The sequence below is a fragment of the Parasteatoda tepidariorum genome, chromosome 2 (assembly GCF_043381705.1).
Source record: "Parasteatoda tepidariorum isolate YZ-2023 chromosome 2, CAS_Ptep_4.0, whole genome shotgun sequence".
NCBI classification, from domain to species: domain Eukaryota; kingdom Metazoa; phylum Arthropoda; class Arachnida; order Araneae; family Theridiidae; genus Parasteatoda; species Parasteatoda tepidariorum.
The window spans coordinates 27,382,575-27,406,991 of record NC_092205.1 but is presented as its reverse complement, the minus strand read 5'-3'; the positions used below and the strand labels follow the sequence as shown (position 1 = coordinate 27,406,991).

At 31.3% G+C, this 24,417-nt stretch overlaps 1 protein-coding gene across 2 annotated transcripts in view; it reads right to left on the bottom strand.

Moving 5' to 3' along the window:
• The window catches only part of LOC107440882 (protein Aster-B), a 127,394-nt gene that overhangs the window by 98,533 nt on the left and 4,444 nt on the right, over positions 1 to 24,417 (bottom strand). The window contains exon 1 of one of the 2 annotated variants that reach the window (XM_043050952.2): positions 7,766 to 8,252. The exons of the other annotated variant lie outside the window; for it this stretch is intronic. Coding sequence (XP_042906886.1) covers positions 7,766 to 7,803 — 38 coding nt within the window. The 5' untranslated portion in view covers positions 7,804 to 8,252. Of the gene's footprint in view, positions 1 to 7,765; positions 8,253 to 24,417 lie in introns of those variants that run through there. 2 annotated transcript variants of the gene reach the window in all.

Here is a 24,417-nt window from a genome sequence, read left to right as displayed (position 1 = left end):
ATTAAGGCCTTAAGCAAGCAAATTTTAATGAAATCTTTAAATTTGAAAATTATACCAAAGATAAAAACTACAAACCAATAGCTGCACATTTCCCCTCCGATACCTCATATCATAACTATCAAAACAAATAATTTCAACCTTTCTGAAAATAACGTTTCCTCATGCTGATACAATTCTGAACAACTTCAAAATCAAACAAACACAGTTTAGAATCATTTATCATTATATAGTCATTTTATTTATTTTTTTATTCCTTTTTAGTTATTCAAGCAAAGGGCTTGAAACATTCATAAAAGCAATTCCACTGCCTGCTTGCCTCAATGCTCAACCAAAACAGTGTTAAAATTCCAGATGAATGGGATAGGGGTCGCTTCGCGGCCTAGTTGCCCAATAAAATCAAAACACTAGGAGGATTAGAGCTATGTTCTAGTGTCCCCGTTTAGCTCGTGGGCCTCCCTGGTAGTGCGGTATCACCCGCCAAACTCTGTGCAAAGCATGGAGTTAGCGGGTTCGAATCCCGCTGTTACATTGGATGCAACTTCGTGCTGTCCTTCTCTGTATTATGTTATCTGTTCTATTTGGCAAAGATTTATAAGCCTAAATATAGCACACAACCCTGGAAATGTATGTAATTAAAATAAATAAAAATAAACAATAAATTTAACTCTTGTAATACTTTTAAAGAGTTTTAAAACACTAGCCCTTGCAAACCGACTGTCACAACTGCGAGCCAGCATGAAGCGTTGTCATTCTGTGTGAAAAGATGAAACTGATAAGCAATTTAATTCTTTAGTGCCGACCGGCCTGTGTAGGGAACTGCCCTTGCATCCGAAAGGTTCTGGGTTCAAATCCCGGGCAAGGCATGGATGTTCTTTCCTTCTCTGTACTATCTGTCCTCATTGCGGGAGCGACGTTGGCCTACCTAATATGGTGCCCCTGAAGGAGAGGCCAACAAAATCGCCCTGTAAATGTCTGAATTGACGAATGTTAACACAGGTGGGCATTGGAAGAAAAAAAATTCTTTAGCTATTTATTTGTGGGAAGATTTACAATAGTTTGATTTATTTAATTCTCTACTTTTAAGTTTAAAATAAAAATGTATCGCTAAACTTTGAATAAATAGTTTGTTTGAAGTGAAAGTAAAATAAATCTATCAAACTGTCAATGCCCACATTTAAGCTGCTCCTTTTTATTTTATTTATTTATTTTAATTTTTTACATCCTGAGTCGAAATTTGTACAAATGTTTTGATAAATTGCTAGTCCCGAAAAGACTATTCCTTTCCGGTGCGTCCCGCAGTGGGCTGATCGTTAAAACACGGTTCCCAGCAGATCACCGAAGTCAAACATCACTGGCTGCGGTCAGTGAGCGGGTGGGTGACCACTTGGATCAGACTGCGTAGGGACCGAGGGTGTGCGGTATTGGTCCTCGTTAAACTGTTCTACCGTAAAGTGCTCCACTTCGCGTGCAGGTTGTCGGACTACCGAAGCGGGGGTGCCTTCCCCTCCGCAGAGGATCAAAATTGTGATGGCATGTCTTCGGATCATCCTCCGGGATGTTTCCCAGACCGTCGCCAATAGCCCATTGTGCAGCTCTAGTGCGACGTAAATGAACAACAACCTTTCCGGTGCAGTGTAGCCAGTTTGGTGTTACTAATTCAACAAATGTTACAAACAATTAGATATGTAAAACCAATTGCTTTTAAACGTTTAGCAAGCACTACTCTTTAAAAAGGCGAAGTAAGTCACGTCATTTAAAATGTATCGTCTAAGGTTGCACGTTGCAATCTCCTGCCTGACTAAAATTTTCAATCTGAAATTTGCTGTTCCGGGAAAGGGAAATCAAAATAATAAAAATTTCAGTGGTAAATATTTCATCACTTTATAGAATAATTTGTAGAATAGGGAGCAGTTAGCAACTCTGTTTCCGGTAAAATACTAATTGAAATGACAAAGTTAGCAAACGTACAATTTACAATTGATCTACCCTTTACCACATTAAAGTTCCTCGATGTCCCGTTGTTTAAACTATTAAAATGCAGTGGTTGCTAAAATCAAATTTAATTAAATGTGCTAAAACAAGAATCAAGTATAAATGTAGAAATTTTGCTTTCACATAAATGTGTAAATAAAACTTTCTGCAAAATGAGAAGTTGGCAGATCAGGTAATGCATTAGTGCTTGAAAAATATCTGTATATATTGAAGATGAGTGATAGAGACGAGCCCGAAGCAGGATCAGGCTCATTTACTGATAAAAAAAGTTTCGTTCTCGATCTAAAATTTTCATAAACTTTTTTTTCACTTATTAAGTATAAAAAATGCAAAAGTTATAAAGTATTAAAATTTACAGCTATCTGCTACTTCCATTCGGTGCTTTTGTCTTGTGAGGTTAGCAATATATGTCAAATGACTTAGTTACATCTGACTTAAGATTTTGGTAACCGTTTCAAATTTTTGTTTTAGTCCTCTCGGAGTTTCTGTTGTTCCAGTTTTTTCCTTTGCTTTTTCTTCCTAGAATAATAATAAGAAAAAAAACTATCGCTAATCTTATAATTCAAAATGGTCCTATATCACCACGTCAAATTTCAACTCTGTAGTTGAGTTTCAGAGATCGACCGAAATGGTGTTATTTTAAACAAGTTTAACAATTAATAATTTTCGAACTAATAATCGAATCTTTCATTTTTCATATAGGTTTTTTCATTCATAAACCACTTTTGGATGTCGGACATCAGATACCTGCCATCACTTCTGGATTTTCGAGAAGATTTTATTTAGTATTTAATGTGGTAGCAAAATTCTTACATTTATGCTTGATTCCTGTTTTACTAAAATTTGATTTCTTATAATTTCAACTACCATTACATTTAATTAGTTTAAACGTAGACTTGGTAATTATCTTAGAATGTGACTGGTTAATTAATTTATTGTAAATTAAGCTGTTGTAGGCTATTAAGACCAGAGGTGCGATTATTCTTGTTTCAGAGTGGCGCCATCTATGATCAAAAATTCGACTTCCGTCACACCCGCTTATAGGACGGACCCATTCATACATCCATTCATTCATCCACAGATAGTAATTTTGATCTGAGCTGGAGAACGACAGATCTCCTATTCAGTACCACCAGAGGATGATGATATTATTAGAACATAGAGGGATTTGTGACCCGACAGATTTAAGGTGCACTACTCACCATTTACTGCACCGGGAGTCTTTGGCCGGCTGAATTATGTGTTAAGTGATGGTAACAGGTGAACTAGGTATTTGTCTGCAATACCACCTTGCTGTAATAATTATTTCACTACCACCAGGAAACAGATTAATTTAAAAGCGTAAAAATTGACAGGTATGGCATTACATTAATTAATGATCCGCATTATTCTATGATTGTTAGCCATTCTGTTAAAAATATTGTATAATACATTTAAAATAGCATTTTGAAGTACTCAGAGTGCAAAAGGTTGAGTCCTTCAGAAACAAATAGCTTTTTGTTGTTTTAACTTATATAAACGTAGCGCCTTATTTTAGATTTTCGCTTATCTGCAACTGTCACGTTACGATTCGTCATATCATGTTTTCCATTTTGACATATGTTGCATACATTAAGTCCAATCTTTTACGACTAAGATATACTATTTAAATATGTTTTTTCTCGTAATATTTGGAAGAATTTGAGATATTTTAAGATAGTCTCTTTTACTTTCCCCCAAGTTTTACATGATTTCAATTTTTATAGTAATACTGAACTTCAAATAATCTAAAATTTATATATTTTTTCTTTCTTTTTTTGGAAAGAAAAGTAATAGCGTTTAAAGTTAAAGAATATTTGCCTTTTGAACAAAATGACTTTTAATCGTATTATTATCAGCAGGCCTGATATATTTTGACTTTGAAATTGTTTCATAATAGTATCTAAATTTTGAAAACTTAAACATGCTTCGAAGTATAATACCTGCTAAAAATACCTTCATTTCCTTTATTGGGATGTGAAAACTTCCAAAACTAATTTCATAAAAGTTAACTTGATGAAAGTTTAAGATATCTTGAGATAAAGCTCGTCACTACTGTTTAATTTTTCCATCAAACAATCAAAAGATTAAACTTTTAGAATTTTGAATGAATTATCCTACATTTTAACTTCTACTTCGTTTGAACTTCTACTTTCTTCTTAAAAGTAACACGTGCGAGGTTAGTTTTGGAAGCAAACATATTCATTTAAATCATCAGGATGTCCTGGTTGTCAAAACATCTTGTTTTACTCTAGAAAACTTGACGATGAGTGTCACAGTACACCAACACCTTATTTATTTATATCTTATTATTTTTATTTTGACTTACAGAACGTAATAAATAATGCACACATGGAAAAAGTGGTAGTTAGTTATTTGATCACGCTTTGTTTAAACGAAGTGGATATTTTTATTCATTTGAAAAATATATTGGTGACCAATTTTAGCTGAAAATATAATTCTTCAAATTATTTATTCTAACATTGTAGGCATGGATATTTTTAATTGTTTAGCCTAGAATTGATCTATTAACATTTTTCAGCATTTTCAAAGAGAGACTTTTAAAGAAATGCGTCCTTAAAAGAGTTGAATTTGAATTTAGAATATTAATGAGAGGTCTAAAAATACTGCGACGTGGTGGCTCAGGGGATAGAGCGCTCGTTTTCCAATAAGGTGACTCAGATTCGAATCCTAGCGATGTCTGGTCAATACGAATTTCGCCTCCTGCTCACGTTGACCACAGTGTTGAGATAAAATATCCTCAGTGGTAGACGGATCATGAGTTTTAGAATCCCCTTGCCGTGAGACTAACCATGGGAGGTTTTCGGGTATTTTATCGCCATGTAATGCAAATGTTAACCATGCAACGCCATGTAGTTCTATCAAGAAGTTCTCCAAGAGGGAAAATTTATCCAGATGCTTGTTCCTGGAGTTCGTTCGTCTTCTATGGGTTCAAAATTATATGGCTACGGAGTTGAACATTGATAGTCGTTAACTTAGAATTGGGTGGGCTGTTCAACGCCGGTTATCTATACATAATAATAAACGCGGCTGTATGTGTGTCTGTAATCACAATATATCGCCTCAAAAGCCTAGCCCAGGCACGAAACTCAGCACATAATTGTGTTTTGACATAACGAAGAAGTTTTTTTTTTTCTTTTTCAAAAATTTGGATTAGTTTTTTAGTTATCAGTCATTTTATGAGAAAATCTATGCTTTTTCGTCTTCAAAAAACTATTAAGAAATGCATATACTTTTCTCCACTCTTATAAATGTATGCTAATGCGAACCTTACAATTGAAATATTAATTTTCGACAACTTAAACCAATAATATACGAAGGAATTAATAATTTAATTGTAAAGTTCGCATTAGTTTACATTTATTAAAGTGGAGAAAAGTTTAACTTTTGTATTAAAAATGTGGCAACATATTCGATACGTAAATAGAACGCTTCGCTTTGATATATTTGTCGCTGTTCATAATTGTTATAATAAGTTTTTCTTCTTCTTTCCACGCTCTTTTTTTTTTTTCTTAAGCGAAGACGATAATTTTTATAGCGATATTGTAGTACTTTGTACAACTAAAAATTCTTTTCACAACACTTTAAAAATATTTACTTTATTTTCTTTATATATACAGAGAACAGTCGGCAAAGAATTCGATTAGGTTGAAAAACATTTCGCTAAAAAGGAACGAATTCCAAAAGAAAAAATAAACAACTTAAAGAATAAAAATGCTGATGCCAGCCAATTTTTTGAAAGTTAACTTAGAAATAACAAACCAAACGATGTTAAATAACAAACCAAACGATGTTAACAAAATGACGTAGAAAGCGCAACTAGATCAAAATTATACAAGCACAACTAGATCAAATTATAATACCTGAGTGCTTGACGTAACAGATATAGAAATAGAATTTGATACCATAAAAAATTATATAGAAATAGAAATTGATACCATAAAAAATTTATTCGTTTTCGTGTTCTTTTCATGTATTTAGCATTTTAGTTTTTTTTTTCTTAAGCGTTGTAGCTATATAATTTCAAACATCCTCAAGAGCTATAACACATCTGCAGCAGAACTGGATATGAAGACAAAATTGCAGGACAGGAACACTTTAATTGTCCACTAATCTTCAGATTCCCTGCTATGTTTTAAAAAACTTTATTTGTGAAAACCTTTAGCGTGGCGGACAGTTAAATAAAATAAAATGGGTCTAATAATTTGGCTTAAGTACAAATAAATTCATTTTTTAAAATTTCCAAAGTTGATTTTGTGATCTAACGTACGTCAGAAATCTTTAATACTTTTGCCAAAACAAGTAAGAAAACCTCAATTTAGTTACAACTTAAGCTATAAAGTAAGGAACTAAAGTTATTATTTCGTGCATGCATCTTTTGCCGCAAAAAGCAACACTAAAACAGAAAAGTGATGCTGCGCATACTTATTACAACTTAGTTGTTGACTGATAAAAACCAGCTATTTTATGCACATAATTCCAATTGGACAATAAAAACTAACCCTTCTTTTCTCTGCTTTTATCCATATCGTTGCTTCTCATTAATAAAAAAAAGAGAGAATAAACGAACAGTTTCTTTTTCGTTTTATGCACCAAAACAAATTAATAAATTACTTTTACTCATATTGTTAGAAGGAAAATGTTCGTGACTGTTTGACGTCAAACTATTGTCTGAATATCACGCCAAGAACTGGATGAATTCGTTTAATGCTCGCATATTTATGCTGCACGTGATGTAATTGAACTAAGAATGTGTGCGACTGAAGCTTTTCATCACTCGTATAATTCCAAAGTTTTCATGCTTTTTTTTCCTCGAAGTTTTACCCTCTGAGGAGCATAATTCCTGACTTTTGCCGAACTTTGAGCTACAAGCTTTCCTGCATCAAATTTAGCATATTTTTAAAATTTACTATTGAAGTTATGGCTGCCAACTTTCTACGCTTTTTGTAACAATTTATTCCTGTGGTAGCTACCTTAAAATTGAAGCATTTTTTTTTTTTTACTATTTTTGTAAGTTAAACTAATAAGCAGTAGAACAAATAAGGATTAAAAATTATTTATTGCATTAAATTATATTGGGTAAACAAATTTCATTATTGCTTTCAAATTTTTTCGATTAAAAATTTCTTAAGAAATTTTCGAGATATGACGAAAGACGCAAAAATTGAAACTGACGTGGCTTAAACTTCTGACCGTTTTCCAGACTACACCGTTGGGAAATTATTTCTACATAATTTGAGGATAAAAAATTCCTAATCCGGTATGTTTATTCAGAGAAAGTGTCTGATTTCATATATTAAAATATCGTCTGCACTAATTATTTAGCATATTTATAGTCAACCTTTAACCCATTAAGATTGATTCTGTCCTACTACGCGTAAATCCAATCATTAGATCAAAAATTATTTAGAATGTTTTCTTTTTGTCACACTGAATAAGAATTGCTGTAAAACGGTTCAAATAATTATCTTATTTTTCAAAAATAAATGGAAAGAAAGTGAAGCGGTTTACTACAAAACTCAAATATATTAATGAAATAATTCGAAGTAAATTTAATCTAACTATTTTGTAGTCATGAGATGAAATCATATTAGTGACGACAATGACTAATCAGTTTTAAATTGTTTACTAATGCAGTAAACAACGAGAATGAAGCAATTTTAAGATCAGCATATTTATGCTCATATTATTAACCGAGCTCTCTTAATATTTGTAAGCATAATATTTGACTTACTTCTTTAGAAGCTTTATAACTTTCTTTACGTCATCCATATTTAAGAATCTTCATTTAACATTCAAAGAGAAGAAGAATTGGCAAAATGGTTTTGAAAAATAGTTTGTTGCATTTGTCATTGTATATTCCGTCTTATGCGTTTCTTCGATCCGTTAAAAATAATTTTACCCCGTAACAACCATTACTCTTATGATGTTTCATTAAATTCCGTCAAACGATATTTTTTTAGCAGATACTACCAAACAATATGTTTTCACTGAAAGCCATCAAACGATATTTTTTTATCGAATGTCTATGAATATTATATTCATCAAACTGAAACATTTCTCCAAAAACATTAAACTGATAATTAAACTGAAACTAAATCACAAGCCAAAGAAACAGAATTTTCGGTAACGAAATACATAATTTGAAATATTAAAGGAGCCACGAATAACAGAACACACAGCTGCGAACAAACGAATATCGTGACGAACTGCTACTGAATGATTGCGGGTGTAATCTCTATCATTTTTCACCTTTTTTCCGATTTTTACTTCAAACCGCTTAAGGTAATCGCCTTTTGATACGATTTAACTCTCATCTTTCATCCAGCGTTCGAAATTAGTTTTTAAATTCATATCTTTCTTTTTTCTAGGTGACTGTCACAAAGCTTCGAAATCCATCTCTAGAACATTTTGAATGATTTTAGTTTTTGGTCAAGGTTAGCGTCAAGATCTATTAAAAACGTAACTCAATGCACTACTAAAATAATTTCTTTTTTAACTAAAAAAAAAAAAGAACTGTCTTGAGCAAGAAAATAAAACTACTTCTTGTAGAATTTTCCAGTTCTCTGATCTGTTTTACGTCAGTATCAGTTTCTGATGCCACAGGCAAGGTCAAAATTCAGAAAGGTAACCAGTTCATTGCCACCGTTTAAAATTTTCTTCTACTAATCTTTTAAAAATTACGCAACATATCACGTACTACTGTGCCAGCAAGGTGAGAGTAATAGAGGGCTGTGGGGAAGGTGATAACTGGATTCACTTATAGCTTGCTTCTTTACTTGAAAGAAAATTAGAGATGTGTGCTTGGCATAATTATAGATGCTTTATGAAAAGTAGTTTTCGGTAGGCATAGTTTTTTTTTTAGTGTAAAGAAAGTAAAGTTTTACGCATTTTAACACTTTGTTAATCGACAAAGAAATGCTTCGTTTCCAAGATTTTACATCAACATTTTTATTATATTATTGTTGGGCAAGGATGCATGCCTTATCAAAGCTAAATATTACTCTAATAATTCGAATTCTTATTGTTTTATTATTCTAATTCTAATTGTTCTCTGTATTCGGCAAGCCTTGTCGAAGGAAGCACCAACCGTTCTGAATGTTGTATATACATTCATTATCTAACTTGTCTAATGTGTAATAAGTTAATTATAGTAGTTGAAACTGTATTATTATATCGATTTTAATTATTTGAAGATAGAAAACTCGAGAGCATTTAACAAAATTTTAAATGCACGTTTTATTTACTTGATGCATTTTTAACAAAAACTAACCCTAAAGTAATTGAACACGTTCAAGAAAATTTCAGTCATTTTCTTCTGTCATGTGATGCAATGGACCTTCTACATACGTCAACTCATACACATACGTATAGTACGTTTGATGTGAGTAGACGTGAAGTTTGTTCTATGTTTTTTCACTCTTTCTTTTCCGGTTTCAAAAAATTTAAGCTGATAAAATAAAATGGTGAATTTTTTTTTCCAATTGTGTTTATAATTTTCTGTTATTAGCTTTCATTCTGAAATAATAAAAAAAAAACTCGACCTCATACCTGCACTTGGAGTTATTAAGATACCTCAAACAGGCTAAAACAGTTTTTTCCTTATTTTCAAAACCTATTTTTATTTATTATTACGATATTATTATTGTTCGCAATTGTTATGGGGCTCGTACAGAATTTAATTACGTAATTTATAATTATGTTACTTTGGAGGAAATGGTTTTTTTTGTTTTTAGCACTAGTTCTTGAACATACATTCATTGACTAATGTGTGACGAACACACACAGCACAAACCTATGACGCATGCTCTAACATGAGATGTAATACGAAAAAAATCAAACTAAGATCACGTCCATGGGATCATGGGCTGCTGGAAACAGAAAGGTTCGTCTCATATAAGATACCGTGGGCAGTGAAGGAAGAATCACACGATCATATATGTATATAGCTGGCAATTCTTACGTATTTTTAGAAAAATTTTACTTTTATATTTAAAGTGATAAAAAAAATTCTAATTTATTCTTGGATTTATAAATTTATTTAAGAATAATTTTAACTACTACTTCATATGAAATAATTAAGGAGTTATATAAATATATGATAAGCATAAGTTCGTGCAGTCAAAGTTTGACTGAGAGACGGCAGTGAAAAGTTTGATTCTGACCCACGCGATTACGAAGGCAGTTTTAGCTCTGATTCTTGGAGCTTGTGGTGATAGTTATAAGAATGTGTATAGTCTAACGCTAGTAGAAAAGATGGTTTAAGCAGGGAGAAAATTGCAGTCAATTGCAAGCTTACTACTTGTGGTAAATATTCAAGTGAATATTTTTTTTTTTTTTTTAATTTTATTTTTTATATTATTATTATTATTTTACACTGAAAGTATACAGTGAATTAAGCCATGGAGGTCCAAGATCCAAATAGCAATGAATATCCTATTACAACAACTACTCCTCAGCCAGGAGATATGGCGCAACAACTCTCTATCATGAATTTTCGGTTATGTGCTCTAGTTGAGCAAGTCGCAAAATTAAACGAACAAATAGAGGATCTTCGCACCAAGAACTCTCAATTGGAAGCTGAGAAAAGACATCTGGAAAAAGCTCTTGATAAAGCACAAGAACCAGTGATTTCTCCAACCCTTCCGATTACACATAAAAAACGCAAGATATCAACTAAAAAGAAAACGAAAAGCAAGCAAAATACAACTGCGGCAACTAAAAATGACGCCACCAGCAGCAATGAAGACAAACAAATATCAAACGATAATAAACTAAGCGATTCATTGGAAACCGATGAAGAAAACGCTATGGAGCTTGAAAAAGTTATTGATACGTTTCCATCAGCAGAAAGCGGCGAAGAAGAATTCAACAAAAACAAGAAACCTCGATTTGAAACTGATGACAAAAAACAACGAGAAGNTTTTTTCTTCTTTAAATTAGAGCCTTGCTTCGGAGATTTAAGACACTCAAACTTAATTTAATTTTCTTAGTATAAAGAACAATTTTAAAAAATACTTTTCGACAATTGTTTGGTTTTACTATCTCTCTACCAATAAGGATTTGAAGAACCCTTATAAAAACGAAAAACAGAATTTATTCATATTCATTACTTGGTAGAACGTCTACAAAAGACAATTTCAAATTTATTCCTCTGGGATCAAACTTTCTTTAAGTTTGCGTATGACGGCTATTGATATTTTCATCCACATAACTTGGAGAAGGCATAAAAGTTCTTTCACTAATTTTAGACGGTTGTTGCACCTTTTCGTCTCAGTGTTCATTAGGGTTAAGGTCTGAGTACTGGGCAGGCCAGTCCATTCCATCAATCCCATTGTCACCGTGTCAATTCATGGTATGCTTTGCAATATGATGGCTAATGTTATCGGTTTGGAAGAAACATGGGTATAGCCAATTACCATCCATGGGTCAAATGCATTGTCATTCATAATAATGTAGCAAGTGTCGACGTTGAGTTTACCATGAACAGGAATCAAGAGTCCCAGACAACATCTTTGATCAGGGCAGCCAAATTCTTCGCTTTTCGAAAATATTTTATAGAGTGGTAGACACTTAAAAAACTAAAGCTTTCAGAATAATTCGTAATTTGACCAACATTTCAAAAGCCTCACACCGAAAAAGCTGGACTTACTTTATTTACAAAAATTGGTCACCTGGGCCGCGCAGAAGGCCCATATCCCATACGTCATGTATTATTGCAGAAATTTAAAATAAAAAACAGCTTGAGTTCATCAGTCTATGGGGTGGCTGCGAAAGAGATGAAACAAAATGAAGTTTCATATGACCTCATTCACATGAAGTGGTGTGGAAAACAACTTCAAATTTACAAAAAAATGAGTCATTCATTAAATTATAAGTTCATCTACAGCAAGAAAAATTTTTTCCAAAAAGAGTAGAAAGGTGGCAGCTTTGTCTTAACTGAGTGACTCCTATCACTACCATACCAGAGAAACATCTCCAGATTCTAGTTCCACCTCCGGGTATCCAAATACTTATAGGTAGATAGTGTACATGCAGAACATGGATAATTTCTTTCAATCAGATTCATAATTTGATGTTACCTCTCGGAAGATTAAGGCTCAGCAACAAACATATTACTTTCATTCCGAATTTTTGAACACTCATAAGAAACGAGGTGTCAGAAAAATCAGGAAATGCTGTCACAATCCACGAGACATACGCGGAGTGTCTCTAAATATTTTTTTGAAACTAATCCAAGAGCAACACCTATTCCGACAACAAGGCGAGAAAGCAAGTAAAAAGCAAACAAATGCGCCCCCCTTTTTTTTATTTACCAACCGTGAATGTGTTTTTCAGGTGTTTTCTTTAGAAATCTGGAAGACAACCAAGAAAAGGTCCCTGACACGATGACAACAAGAAAAAAATTGTCGAGGAAAACTGTAATTGAGTTCAATGCTTTTCAACGTCAACAAAAATCATCATCTCAAATAAAATCACGTGTTGATAGTTTAATTCTCATTTTATCGTTAAAATATTCCCCTTTAACCTTTTCGGGACGGGCGAGTCATAAATGCATTCGTACGGATTCAGAATCAGGATAGTAAAAAATAAAAAGCGGTAGCTTAAGTTTGGGCATAGCTAATTTGACAGACTGCCTACCAGGTGGTCGAGCGGTTAGCGTGCCCGACTGTGGTGCCAGTAGCTGCGGGTTCGAATCCCACTCTGGACATGGATGTTTCTTTCTCTCTCTTTGTGTTCTATGTCCTTTATCCTTTGTGTGGGATTGTGTGAATGTGACCCGCCCTATAAACGGGTTTGTGGTTGTGTGACGTGGGCGACGCTGATCCACCGCCGTGGCTTCGCCACAGGTGCCCACTGGGTAACGAGAAGAGGGTAGCAGTTCTGGCACTTTCAGAGGCCAATGGACAGTAGTTCCAAGGGCCTGCCATTAAGAAAAAATTTGACAGACTTATTTTTGCTTTCACTTTAAATCTAACACATCCGATCCCTGCGTGTTAAAAGTGTAGCTATACAATTTTTAATCTGAGCTAAGTAGTGGTGAATTAAATAAAGCAAATTATTATTACCCCACCCACAAATAAGGAGCTATAAAAATAGTTTGGCTATCAGTTTTATTTTTTTTACCCTGATTAATCAACACCCTGAGAATGCATATGACTCGCCCGTTTCGAAGAGGTTAACGAAGGCCTTGAATGTCAAAATCGGACAATGATACAGCATCCAAAATTAACTTATTTAGATCAGAGTTCTTGGAGAGTTTAATGGTTAAAAGGAGAAAAAATGATAGATCATCGTGTTATATAATTAAGATTTTTTTACCAAAAGATAGTTAGACAGTTATTTCTGTCATAATATATTAATATGAATAATTGAATGTAACGTTATAGTACAGTTTTTTTTTTAAGGCGAGAGTGGTAGGTGTTTAGAAAATTAGGTTTTAACGAAACATCATCACCCACACGGTTCATAGAATGAAATTAGCTCTCAGTGATTACCGCCTGTTTCCTAATAGTATGATACTTTTGCCCAAAAAGTGATTCAGTTGCATGGCGAGGTGAAAGATGAGGTCGGAACATGGCAGGAAGCTGATATGACATGAGCATATAAAAACTGCCACTGTGGTTAAAAATAAGACATTGGCTGATTTGGTGATTATAATAAGAAAAAAAATAGGCAAACGTGCAATTTTTTTTTGAAAAAAAAAATAACGGATTTTTTGTGTTTGTAAGAAAATATAGGAGAACTTTTTATCTTTTTATTATAGGACAAAATTAAGTAATATTGCTACTGGCCAGCGGTCAGTTAAAGCATTTTCCACAGTGGCTACTTTTTAAAAAAATTTAAAATTGTAAATTTATTAAAAAAATTTTATGTTATTGAAGGGCATTTCTTTTGAAGCATTTCTAAAAATATAGTAAACAAGCTTAATTTTTAGAGCGACGAAACATTTCAAGAAACAAGTGTAAAATCAAGTAGATTCTGAAATATTATGGAAATATTCATAACGATCTCTTATTTATTAAAATAAACTGCAAATGGGGTGCATTTTCGATGAAAAAAGAACGATCAGGTGACGATTAGCAAAAAATGTTTTAAGTGCCATTATTTAAATTAAGTTGTTCAGAAAAGTAATTTCGTAGTTTTTGTTTTGTTTTGTTTGATGAATATGAATTATAGAGAATTTTATTGAATCATTTATTGTCTATTCTGGTCCGATACATTTTGCCAACATTCTGGCATGATTCCACGCGCTCAAAAGTTTTGTTTTTTTACTGGCAAAAAACTGAGCTTGATTTGCTTCTCAAACGTCAAGAAAATTATTCAATTTTGAAGCCCATCATCACTTTGAGACGAGAAATGGGTTATCTACAACAATGTCTCTACAAAAGTTTTGATAAGGTCAAACCATTACTTCAAATAAGGCGGTCAATAGTGTTCGGTTTTTTATTTTGCGCACAGTTCATTTTATAAATGTAATACAAATAATATATGTAAAAATACCAAATCATGTTTTTAAAAGTATCAATACCATGTTGTTTCCATTCCAAATATTTAAATGCGAAAGGCATTGGGAGGATAAGCATTCTTAAGTTGACAACGCTTAATGTTCTTTCTCGTTATCACCACCCTATCTCAATGTTGAGGCTAAATTTAGTTGCAGTAATCCTGTGAATTTTAGGTTAACTCTTTCTTCCACAGCCTTGCAAACACATGTGCTGAAAAATCTCGGGAGTTTTTTTTTTAAACCCCTCAATTCAAAAAGACGTTGAAATCAACTATGAGCCTTGAAAATTTTCTATGGTGATTAAAGCACTTTTTTTTTACATATATTTAAAGCACAATAACAATCATCAGATATCCTTGGACAATGTCGTTAATGGAAGGAGAAGTGCAATGTGTGAAGAAATGTTGCCAGCTCTGGACGTTTTGCCCTATATTTATTTATGTTCTACATTTTTATTTGTAAATTCTTTTCATTACCTCTAAAGTAATGAGCTATAAGCATAAACAACAAGTGTATTTTCTTTGCAACGGAAACAGTTGACTTTTTACATGATTTTATTTGCGTGAATTTGCTATAAAATTGACTTAATGTACCAATTTGAAGAGAAAAAAATGAAAAAACTAAGGAGAAATGAAGTTAAAGTACATAATTAAAATAATCTAATTAAAAAAAAGTTTCTTTTTTAACAATTTTTTAAAGATAATTTCAAATTCTGCCAGCTCTGGACGTTTTGCCCTATATATATTTATGCTCTACATTTTTATTTCTGAATTCTTTTTATTTCTTTCATAATAAGCATAAACAACAAGTGCATTTCTTTGTAGCAGAAGTAGTTTACTTTTAACATGATTTTTCGTGTGTGTGTATTAGCTATAAAGTTGACTAATTGAACCAATTTTGAAAAAATAAATAAAAAAACTAAAGAGAAATGAAATTAAAGTACATAATTAAAATAACCCAATTAAAAAATTATCTTTCAAAACAAGTTTTTAAAGATAATTTAAAAATTTAAAAATCTAGTCTCGCATAGGTTTTAGAATAAATCTCTCATCAAATGTTTCGAAAAATGTGTGTGTTTTAATAGGAACGCATTTGAATTTTTAAAACATTTCTTTAAAAAAGTGACACAAAAGGCTTATATTTAAGAAGAATAGTTTTGTACTCACTTTATGTAATGAATATTTAAACAGATAGAAATAAAGTTATTTAAATTTTCACAAAATTGAAAAGAAAAAAAACTTATACAAAATACTTTTGATTAAAAAAAATTTACTTGTGTTTCAGATCATAAATTTTAAAATTTCATGTAGCGTACGTTTCAGACATTATTCGTGCCCAAAACTTTAAAAAATTGTAATTTTTTTCTCCAAGCATTATTGTGCAGATAACATTTTTAATTATGTGTAAATAAACAAGATTATTCCTTTTCTTAAAAAAGTTAAGCGTAGTTCCTTAACCCTTTCGCGCCGACTGTCACAAATACGTGACAGCTAAAAACCGTATCAATCAGGGTAAGAAGATAAAACTGGTAATCAAAGTATTTCTTTAGCAGTTTATTTGTGGGCGGAGTTATAATTTTTTGATTTATTTAATTCACCATTACTTTGTTCAANAACTGTAATTTTTTTCCCCAAGCATTATTGTGCAAATAACATTTTTAATTATGTGTAAATAAACAAGATTATTCCTTTTCTTAAAAAAGTTAAGCGTAGTTCCTTAAAGAGTAGTTTCTTTCCTTAAAAAAAGAAAAGAGTGGTAACATAAGTATTTCGTTATTATAAGTAGTTGATTATTATTTATTTCTCAGAAACAGGACAGTTTTGTGCACCATAATATTTTTTCTAGTAAATATTTAAATTTAGATCTGAACCCTTAGCATGGTGCTATTTTAAAGCTAACGTTGTAGATAAAAAAAAACTTATTATTTATTTTTTATAAACAAATACGTACTATCACTGTTTTCATGTGAGTGTTTTTCATATAAACTAACCACTTTTTGCTAGGCATTATCTGATTATTAGCAACTTAGTTGAACTTTTACTTCGGTTTTTTTCTCAATCATTCTTTGTCGCAGTGATAGTCAAAATTTAAACAATTTATTCGTGAGAAATTTTTCGTGTCATAATTATTTTTCAATTACTATTTATGTGGAATTTCTTTCTCATAATTAATAAAAAATTTCTTTCATAAGCAATTTTTCGGTTTTTATACTTGCAGTATTCAGTTTAAATTATTAATTTAATCACTATCGTAATCTAGTTTAAATCATGTTGTAATCCAAAATTCCTATATTTAAAATGCGTTTTTTTTAAAATTTAATATAAGTATTATTTTTTACTTTAATTTGAAACATACAATTTTTAAAAGACAACGTGCTAAATGAGTGTGAAATAAATTTAAAATGTTTTAATTTATTCATTTGAACCTCGTACTACATATTTGATGTGCCAGCTTTAAATTAAAATATGTATATCAAATTTTGTTATCATTCGATCTTGACAGGCCGGATAATACTGAATTTATCTATATGTGATGTTGATTCTACTATCCCATAGAGTTACGTATAAACTACGCAGTTAATGAAGAACCCTTATAATGTTTGGAAATAAAGCAAATTTGGTTAATTCATCGATAGTAGGAAAAAATAGCTGAAATTTTTCTCTTTTTCTTTTTTATTACTCAAAAAAAAAAAGATCAATTACAAGGGTGTGAAAATTCCAATTATGTTGCTGTGAAGAAAACAAAAAAGAAAACTGGAATAAATGATAATCAAGCATTCATTTGAAGTTGACATTAATTACAGTAGATTGGTCAATTCTGGACAACAAGTTGAGTTAAACCATTCATGACGTCACCTGCAGACGATTTATTACGTTGACAACCTTAAATACAAGAAGGAAATTTTGACATTAAGGAACAATTTTTTCTCCTTAATGATGAAATGGGACAACGTCATATGTGAAATAGCAGTTAAGCAAGCTGTATTAAATATATATATTTTTGTAAAATTCTGCCTCGATCATAGGACGATCATAGGAGAATAAAACAGTATAACTTCCCTTAATTATCATTTTATTATCCACTAAGCGATTTTAAGCAATCGCTTTCCAATCTTATCGTTCGATGTTATCAATGGAAGGCTGACAATTTTTTTTTTCAAATGGTGAATAGTGGTGGAAACATTATTTCATAATTAACATTTATGTTGTATAAGCAAAATATGTGCATCTTTAAATATGAATACGAAACGTACAAGGAATCATTTTTATTCAAATTAAAATGGCACGTAGCAGAAAAAAAAATTCTTTTAAACATAAGAAAGGAGCAAAAAAGAAAAAAGGATTTAGCAATAAAAACGGCCTTTTTTTTATTTATTTTTTTATTTATTAATTTTGACATATCGCATGCCATCATATGTTTTTAACAAAAATTTTTCAATCATTCAAAGAACGATGTTTTGTTCCACTGATATCTAAAGAGTTTCTGTTATAATGAATTAATATTAATTTTTAGAACACTAATATCGAATGACAAGTTGAGAAAATGAGAATTTTCGACACCTTCTTTTTGCTTAAAATCAAGTTTCTGAAGCAAAAGCTGCTCTATATATAGCTGCAAAAGCTGCTCTTGACATTTGGGTTGTGTATGGAGAGGGTTCCATAGCTGAATCATTGGTATGGCAAGTTTAAGAATAGGATCTCTAACCTCAAAGACGCATTTCGTTTTAGCTAAAGCCCTGAAAACTGGATAATCCATGTCTTTAGTCTTAACAATTCAGTTGAGTTCGATGAAGAGAGATGAAATCAACTTTTGCAAGGAAATTCATGAGAAACTTCAAGAAAACTGGTAGAGAAAATGCTTCCATACAAGAAATGCTTGTAGAATGCTCCCATACTTTAAATTTTTAAAACATAAAAATAAATGGCGGAAATTTAGTTGTCAACCCAATATTAATCATTTTGAAATTAAAGGACAGATTTGTTCGTAATCTTGTGTGGTAAATTATTCTATGTTGATTTTTCGTAAGTAATTTTAAACTTAATTTCAGCATATTTTTTGAAAGAATTGTGCTGAGTTTCATATGTTCCTCATACGCCACCGATTTGATTCGAAGTAGTGGTGGCTAAAAACTTTGCAAGTCAGATTCACTTAACATACATAATAATTAATGATACGTAAAAACATAAATTTTTCTACAACTAAAAAATTTTTTTTCACAAAGAGGAGCAAGCTATCATCTCTGCATATACTCATATACATTTAGTCGATACAAACTTCTTACCCTCCTCTTATAGAATTGGAAGTGGTTGAAGAATAAGGATATTTTTCATCAATTTATGAGTTAAACACGATATTTTCACTACCAGAACATGTTAATAATTCACATTAAGTTCCAAAACTCACAGAATAAAAGCTACTACTTAACACGTTCACGCCGGGAATAGAGAAAATACTGGTAGAAGAACTATTTCAATATTAGATAATATTCGGGAGGAATTAATCTATTCTCAACAATAACAATTCACTGTAAGGAAATTTATCACGGCGAAGAAGCAATTCAATATAAAAATTGCATCCGTTAAAAACAATTGGTAGTTATGGATTTTTATTATTCCCGGAAAAAAACTAAAAAATGAAATTTATTGTTACCAGTTTTTACTCCGGTGCGCTGCCAAGATGAGACAATCTAGCGTGACCTCACCCCGGCGTGAACGTGTTAAATACTACGTAAATTGTCTACTGCTCGGCAGAGTCGGAAAAAATCCAAGAATTACGAGGTTTTTATTTTTCCGTTACAGTAAAGTGGATGAGGCTACTACAGTTTGCATTTGAAAAATATCTTATTATAATTAGGATTTTCAGATAGAAAAATTCGAAATAAGTCCCTTACTGTTTACTTCATTAAGTTAAAATATTTTGCCTAAATCTACCCATTTTTTCCCCACAATACCTAATAAGTTTTTTTCTTTCTTTCTGGAATCATTTAATTGATGCTATTCATATGTATTTAATGACTGTCATTCCGTCAAAACGACTTATTTACGTTAAAAGGATGTGAACCTCAAGGGAAATTCATTCATGTAATTCAATTAAGCCTTGCAGAATATTATAGAGTAGATGAATATCCTTTCTCTATCGGAAAAAAAAACTTACACCGTCATTTTCATCAGAGTAACCTTGGCTTAAACAAAAAGCATTCCATCAAAATACAATGACATTTACTTGACTTGGAAAAATCATCGGGAAGCATTATTATAATGTAAATCGTAATAAATAATATCCTTTTCATTATTCAGTACTTAAACATTAAAAAGTATAGTTTTTATTCCATCAATTATGAAATGAAACGCAAGAAATATGACATAAATAAATATTCCAGAAAATGTTTTCGAAAAACTTTCAAAAAACGCGAAATGAAATGGTGATTTTTTCCCCCTGCAAAAATTTATTATTTGAATAATCAGAAAAGTTCAAAAAATATTACCGATATTTCAAGGAACAAATATCCCTTATAGCATAGGTCTACATAAAAAAAATTATAAATAAATAAATAAAACATAATAGTCTAAAACTACTTTTCATTGGCAAGAAAATCACACGGTAAAGTTTTTTGTTGTACAAAAGAAATCCAAATCTCTTTGGTTGTCATCAGCATAAAATTAGCGAAAGCTGTAAAAGTATTTTTTACCTGTAAAATATTTTTTTACCCTTTATTTAACGGTATTTGCCTGTAATATTTATCCATCTTTTGTTCTTGTTAGTATTATATTCTCAGTGCGCCGCCCGATGAGACAATCTAGCGTGACCCAACGGTGGGTCACCCCGGCGGGAACGTGTTAAGTACTTGAAACTCGTGAAAAGTGAAGTATTTACACATAAGTACGTGATTTAAACTATATTTTATTGGACACTTGTAAGCGACGTCAACGCGTGAGTATGAAAACCTGATTGGTTTCCGAATCGACAAATGCGAGCAACGACGTTACTTGCAATTATACAGTTATTATCACGTTTTAGATTATGATTGTTCTCTAATTCCATTTGAGCGTCACAGAACATGCCTAAAAAGTTCCCAACAAACAGTAATATAGCCTAATTGGAGGAAAACAAGGTTAGCGTAATGGCTACCGAATGATAAATCATATTACTTTACTTTTATTTACAAAAATTGGGCACCTGGGCCTCTTAGCGGCCCCTATCCCATACATCTAGAAATTTACAGAAAATTTATAGTAATAACATTTTGAATTTAGCAGTCGATGTGGTAGCTAATAGAAAACCAAGCACTTTGCTTGAGTAAATATAACATTTGAATATCTGATTCATCGAATCTAAGTTGACATATATAAATATAAACATAATTTGACATATATATACGTAAGTTGACATAAATAAATATTAACATAAATTGATACTGATAAATCATATGCAAAATCTCTTTATTATTTCAATTTAAAAACTTAAAACTAAGAGTGGTGATTTTATTATTCTATTGACCTTATTACGAAACATTTTATGATAAACATAATTAACCTTCTGCAGTCAACTGATATACGAAATATCAAAAGTCTTTGAACTGTGAAATTTCTATACTTAATATTTCGTTAATACTTAAATATTTTTTAAAATGATATTAGTTGTTATATAGTAATATTGCCGTATATTTAAGAAATTTAATGCTAATGGTTTCTGACTTATTAATTATTTTAAAATTATTAATCAAAATATAAGTTGTATTTACTTTTAGATTAAGCTTTCTGTAAAACTGTGTCTAGTCAACATATGCAATTAAAGAAAGTGAATACGAAATTTTACCCTTTTCTCACACAAATATTAAACAATCTCAAGTTTTTATACACTCGTTAACCTTTTGGGGACAGATGATTCATAAAAGCATTCGTACAAAATCAGAATCAGGATGTAAATAAATAAAAAAACTTAAATGTAGGCGTTGCTAATTTGACAGACTTACTTTGCTTTTACTTTAACTGCTGGTAGTTTAATCATACATATAATCAATGATAGTTCAAAGTATTACAAAATAATTTTATTTTGAACTAAGTAATGGTGAATTAAATAAATCAAACAATTATAACCACGCCTACAAACAAACGGCTAAAGAATTACTTTGATTATATGTGCATCTTTAAATANCAGACTTACTTTGCTTTTACTTTAACTGCTGGTAGTTTAATCATACATATAATCAATGATAGTTCAAAGTATTACTAAATAATTTTATTTTGAACTAAGTAATGGTGAATTAAATAAATGAAACAATTATAACCCCGCTCACAAATAAACTGCTATAAAGAATTACTTTGATTATCAGTTTTATATTTTTACCCTGATTGACACGTATTTGTGACAGTCGTCGCGAAAGGGTTAAACTTAATAACAAAAAATAAAATAAAATCTTAAAAGAAAAAGTTGCAATGGTAACCAAGGAAAGTTATTAGGTTTTAATTTTTTTCCCAATAAAATTGGAAACTAACTATTCAGAACCAAATTTGTGTTCATTGGAGTGCAATAAAAACTTATCTTACACACTCAGTAATATAATACACACCACTTAGTAATAGTCCAGGTTTAACAAATCTAGTTATTAAATGGCTTTTATAATTTAGGTTTTCTTTTTTCTAGGTACAAACACCGCTGAAATTCCACGCATACCTGCAAACTTTTAATCTTTTCGAGGATGATTGTCCTACGTGGTAGTAATGTTAAAACTATATCACAGTCACTTGCAAAAATAAATTTTTTGTTTGTAAGAGTTCAATAGGAATACCATACTTTTATATATATGTTTAATTTATTTATATACAGTGATGATCAAAATCATTTCAAATATAAATTTAAGAAATAATTAGAAACCATATATTTTGCTACCACTTAAAATATAAAGATATGAGCCGTGGATCTTCCATGGACGGATCGACTTTTCAGACTAGCGGTCCTTAAGGTGGTGCAAATTTATTAACTTTTAATATTGACAAAACAATCTATGTATCGCTAAGGCATAAAAATGGTTTTGTAGCAATCCTGAGGATTGGCAAGGACAAGCGAAGGGTGAAGCCTGTTAGAAAAATACAACGTATAGTCTTTGTTGTTTGATAATTTGACATCTTTCGTAATTGATGTTAAGCCACTCATGTTGGGGTCTTTCCCTTAATTCGACATTATTCATTGTTCTATACCTATTTACAACAGTTTAGAAGTATTCGTGATGGTTCATTTTTTGGTCCATATCCAACACAAATCTGACTTCAGAATATGTGTCAGTAGTTCGTGATAATCTGCTTTAAAAATACCTATTACGCAACAACAAAGTATGTTCCACTCACTTTGAGTATTCTCTTTTTGGCTCCCCAACATACTCTTTCTAATCAGAAAGATAGAACGCCTTATCCTTCGTTCTTACATATTTGAGGGACGCCATGTTTCTTTTTCTTTTCATTACAGATATTGTTTGTTCTTAAAGCGAGATAAAAGCTTACACTTTAACTAATCCAGGGCAGAAACATCACATTTTTCTCTCTCTTGGTGGTCGCATAAATAAACTTCAGCGACTAAACAGAAAGTCAGAAACGGGGAGATAAAAATATGTAGGTTATTTTTTTTTCCGGACCAATCTTTAGAATAACTGTAACTGTGTCAAAATATGTTTATGTTGACGCGGAAGCTTTAAAATCGGTAATTATTGATTATACGTTTGCAAAATGAATTTCGTAATTGTGATAAATTTTTAATCATCATTCCTTGATAAATGTAAACCTCATACATCAATTTTAAACACTGTGAGCAATATTTTTCAGTTTTTTCATGTTGTTAAATTGCTCTTATTCTAAATAGAAAAAGAGTAGAATGTTTACATTTAGTATACGTGAAGAATTTATTTTCATGTCACAGAAAAAGAGGGGAAAAAACTACATATGATTTCAAAATCATAAAAAGCATTTTACTACAAATTTTTAATGGCGAATATATAGCAGTAGATGCCAAATTGGAAGTCCTAACTCCAACCAATGTTTAAAGTGTGGAGGAAACTATGCTAAATTTGTTAATTTACCAGCTTTCAAAATTTTTACTGTGTTATTATCATGATACACTTAAATAATTGATTAAAATGTTGGTATATAGTTGCGGTCACAATAGTTGTAAATCGAATGATGAAAAATAAAACTTAACCTTTTTTATTATATAGTCTATAGAAAGATCTCCAGTAAAAGGAAAAGGACGAAGTCTTTAAAAACATTACAAATCACATTAAAACATTTTCGGACTATAGAAAATCAGCTGTAAATCAAACAACTAAGCTAAAAAAAAGTTCCACATAAATGTTCAAACCCCTATCAATTGACTAGAACACGAACCCATTATCATAAACACATATGCAACCCAACACAAGTACCAAAATACAATGGTTATGAAGGCTACCGTTTCTAAAATTTTTTACACCATATATGTATTAAAACTGTAAATAAATAAAGATAACTAACGAAAAGTTTAACACAGAGCTGCCAATCGGGTACTTGCAGTTCGAGAAAAGGGGAAGTGATTACGCCTAACCATGTGATTTAAATCAGATTTTATTGGGTATCTGGACGTATGTTTATACTCACGCGTATGTTTCGAACCTGATTTGCTTCTGAATATACAAATGCCACGATTTACCCTACGACAACATCAACTCAATTGCAGATATCCAATTTCGTATTCTCCGGATGACTTTATTCTTATACTACTTAAAGCAAGAGAAAAATATACCCTTTTCTTTAATACCATTCTTGAATTTCTAAGTTTAATTTAAAATAAAATGATTTTAACCAACACTGCATATTAATAAATTGAACCTATATATATGTCCTACGTGGTAG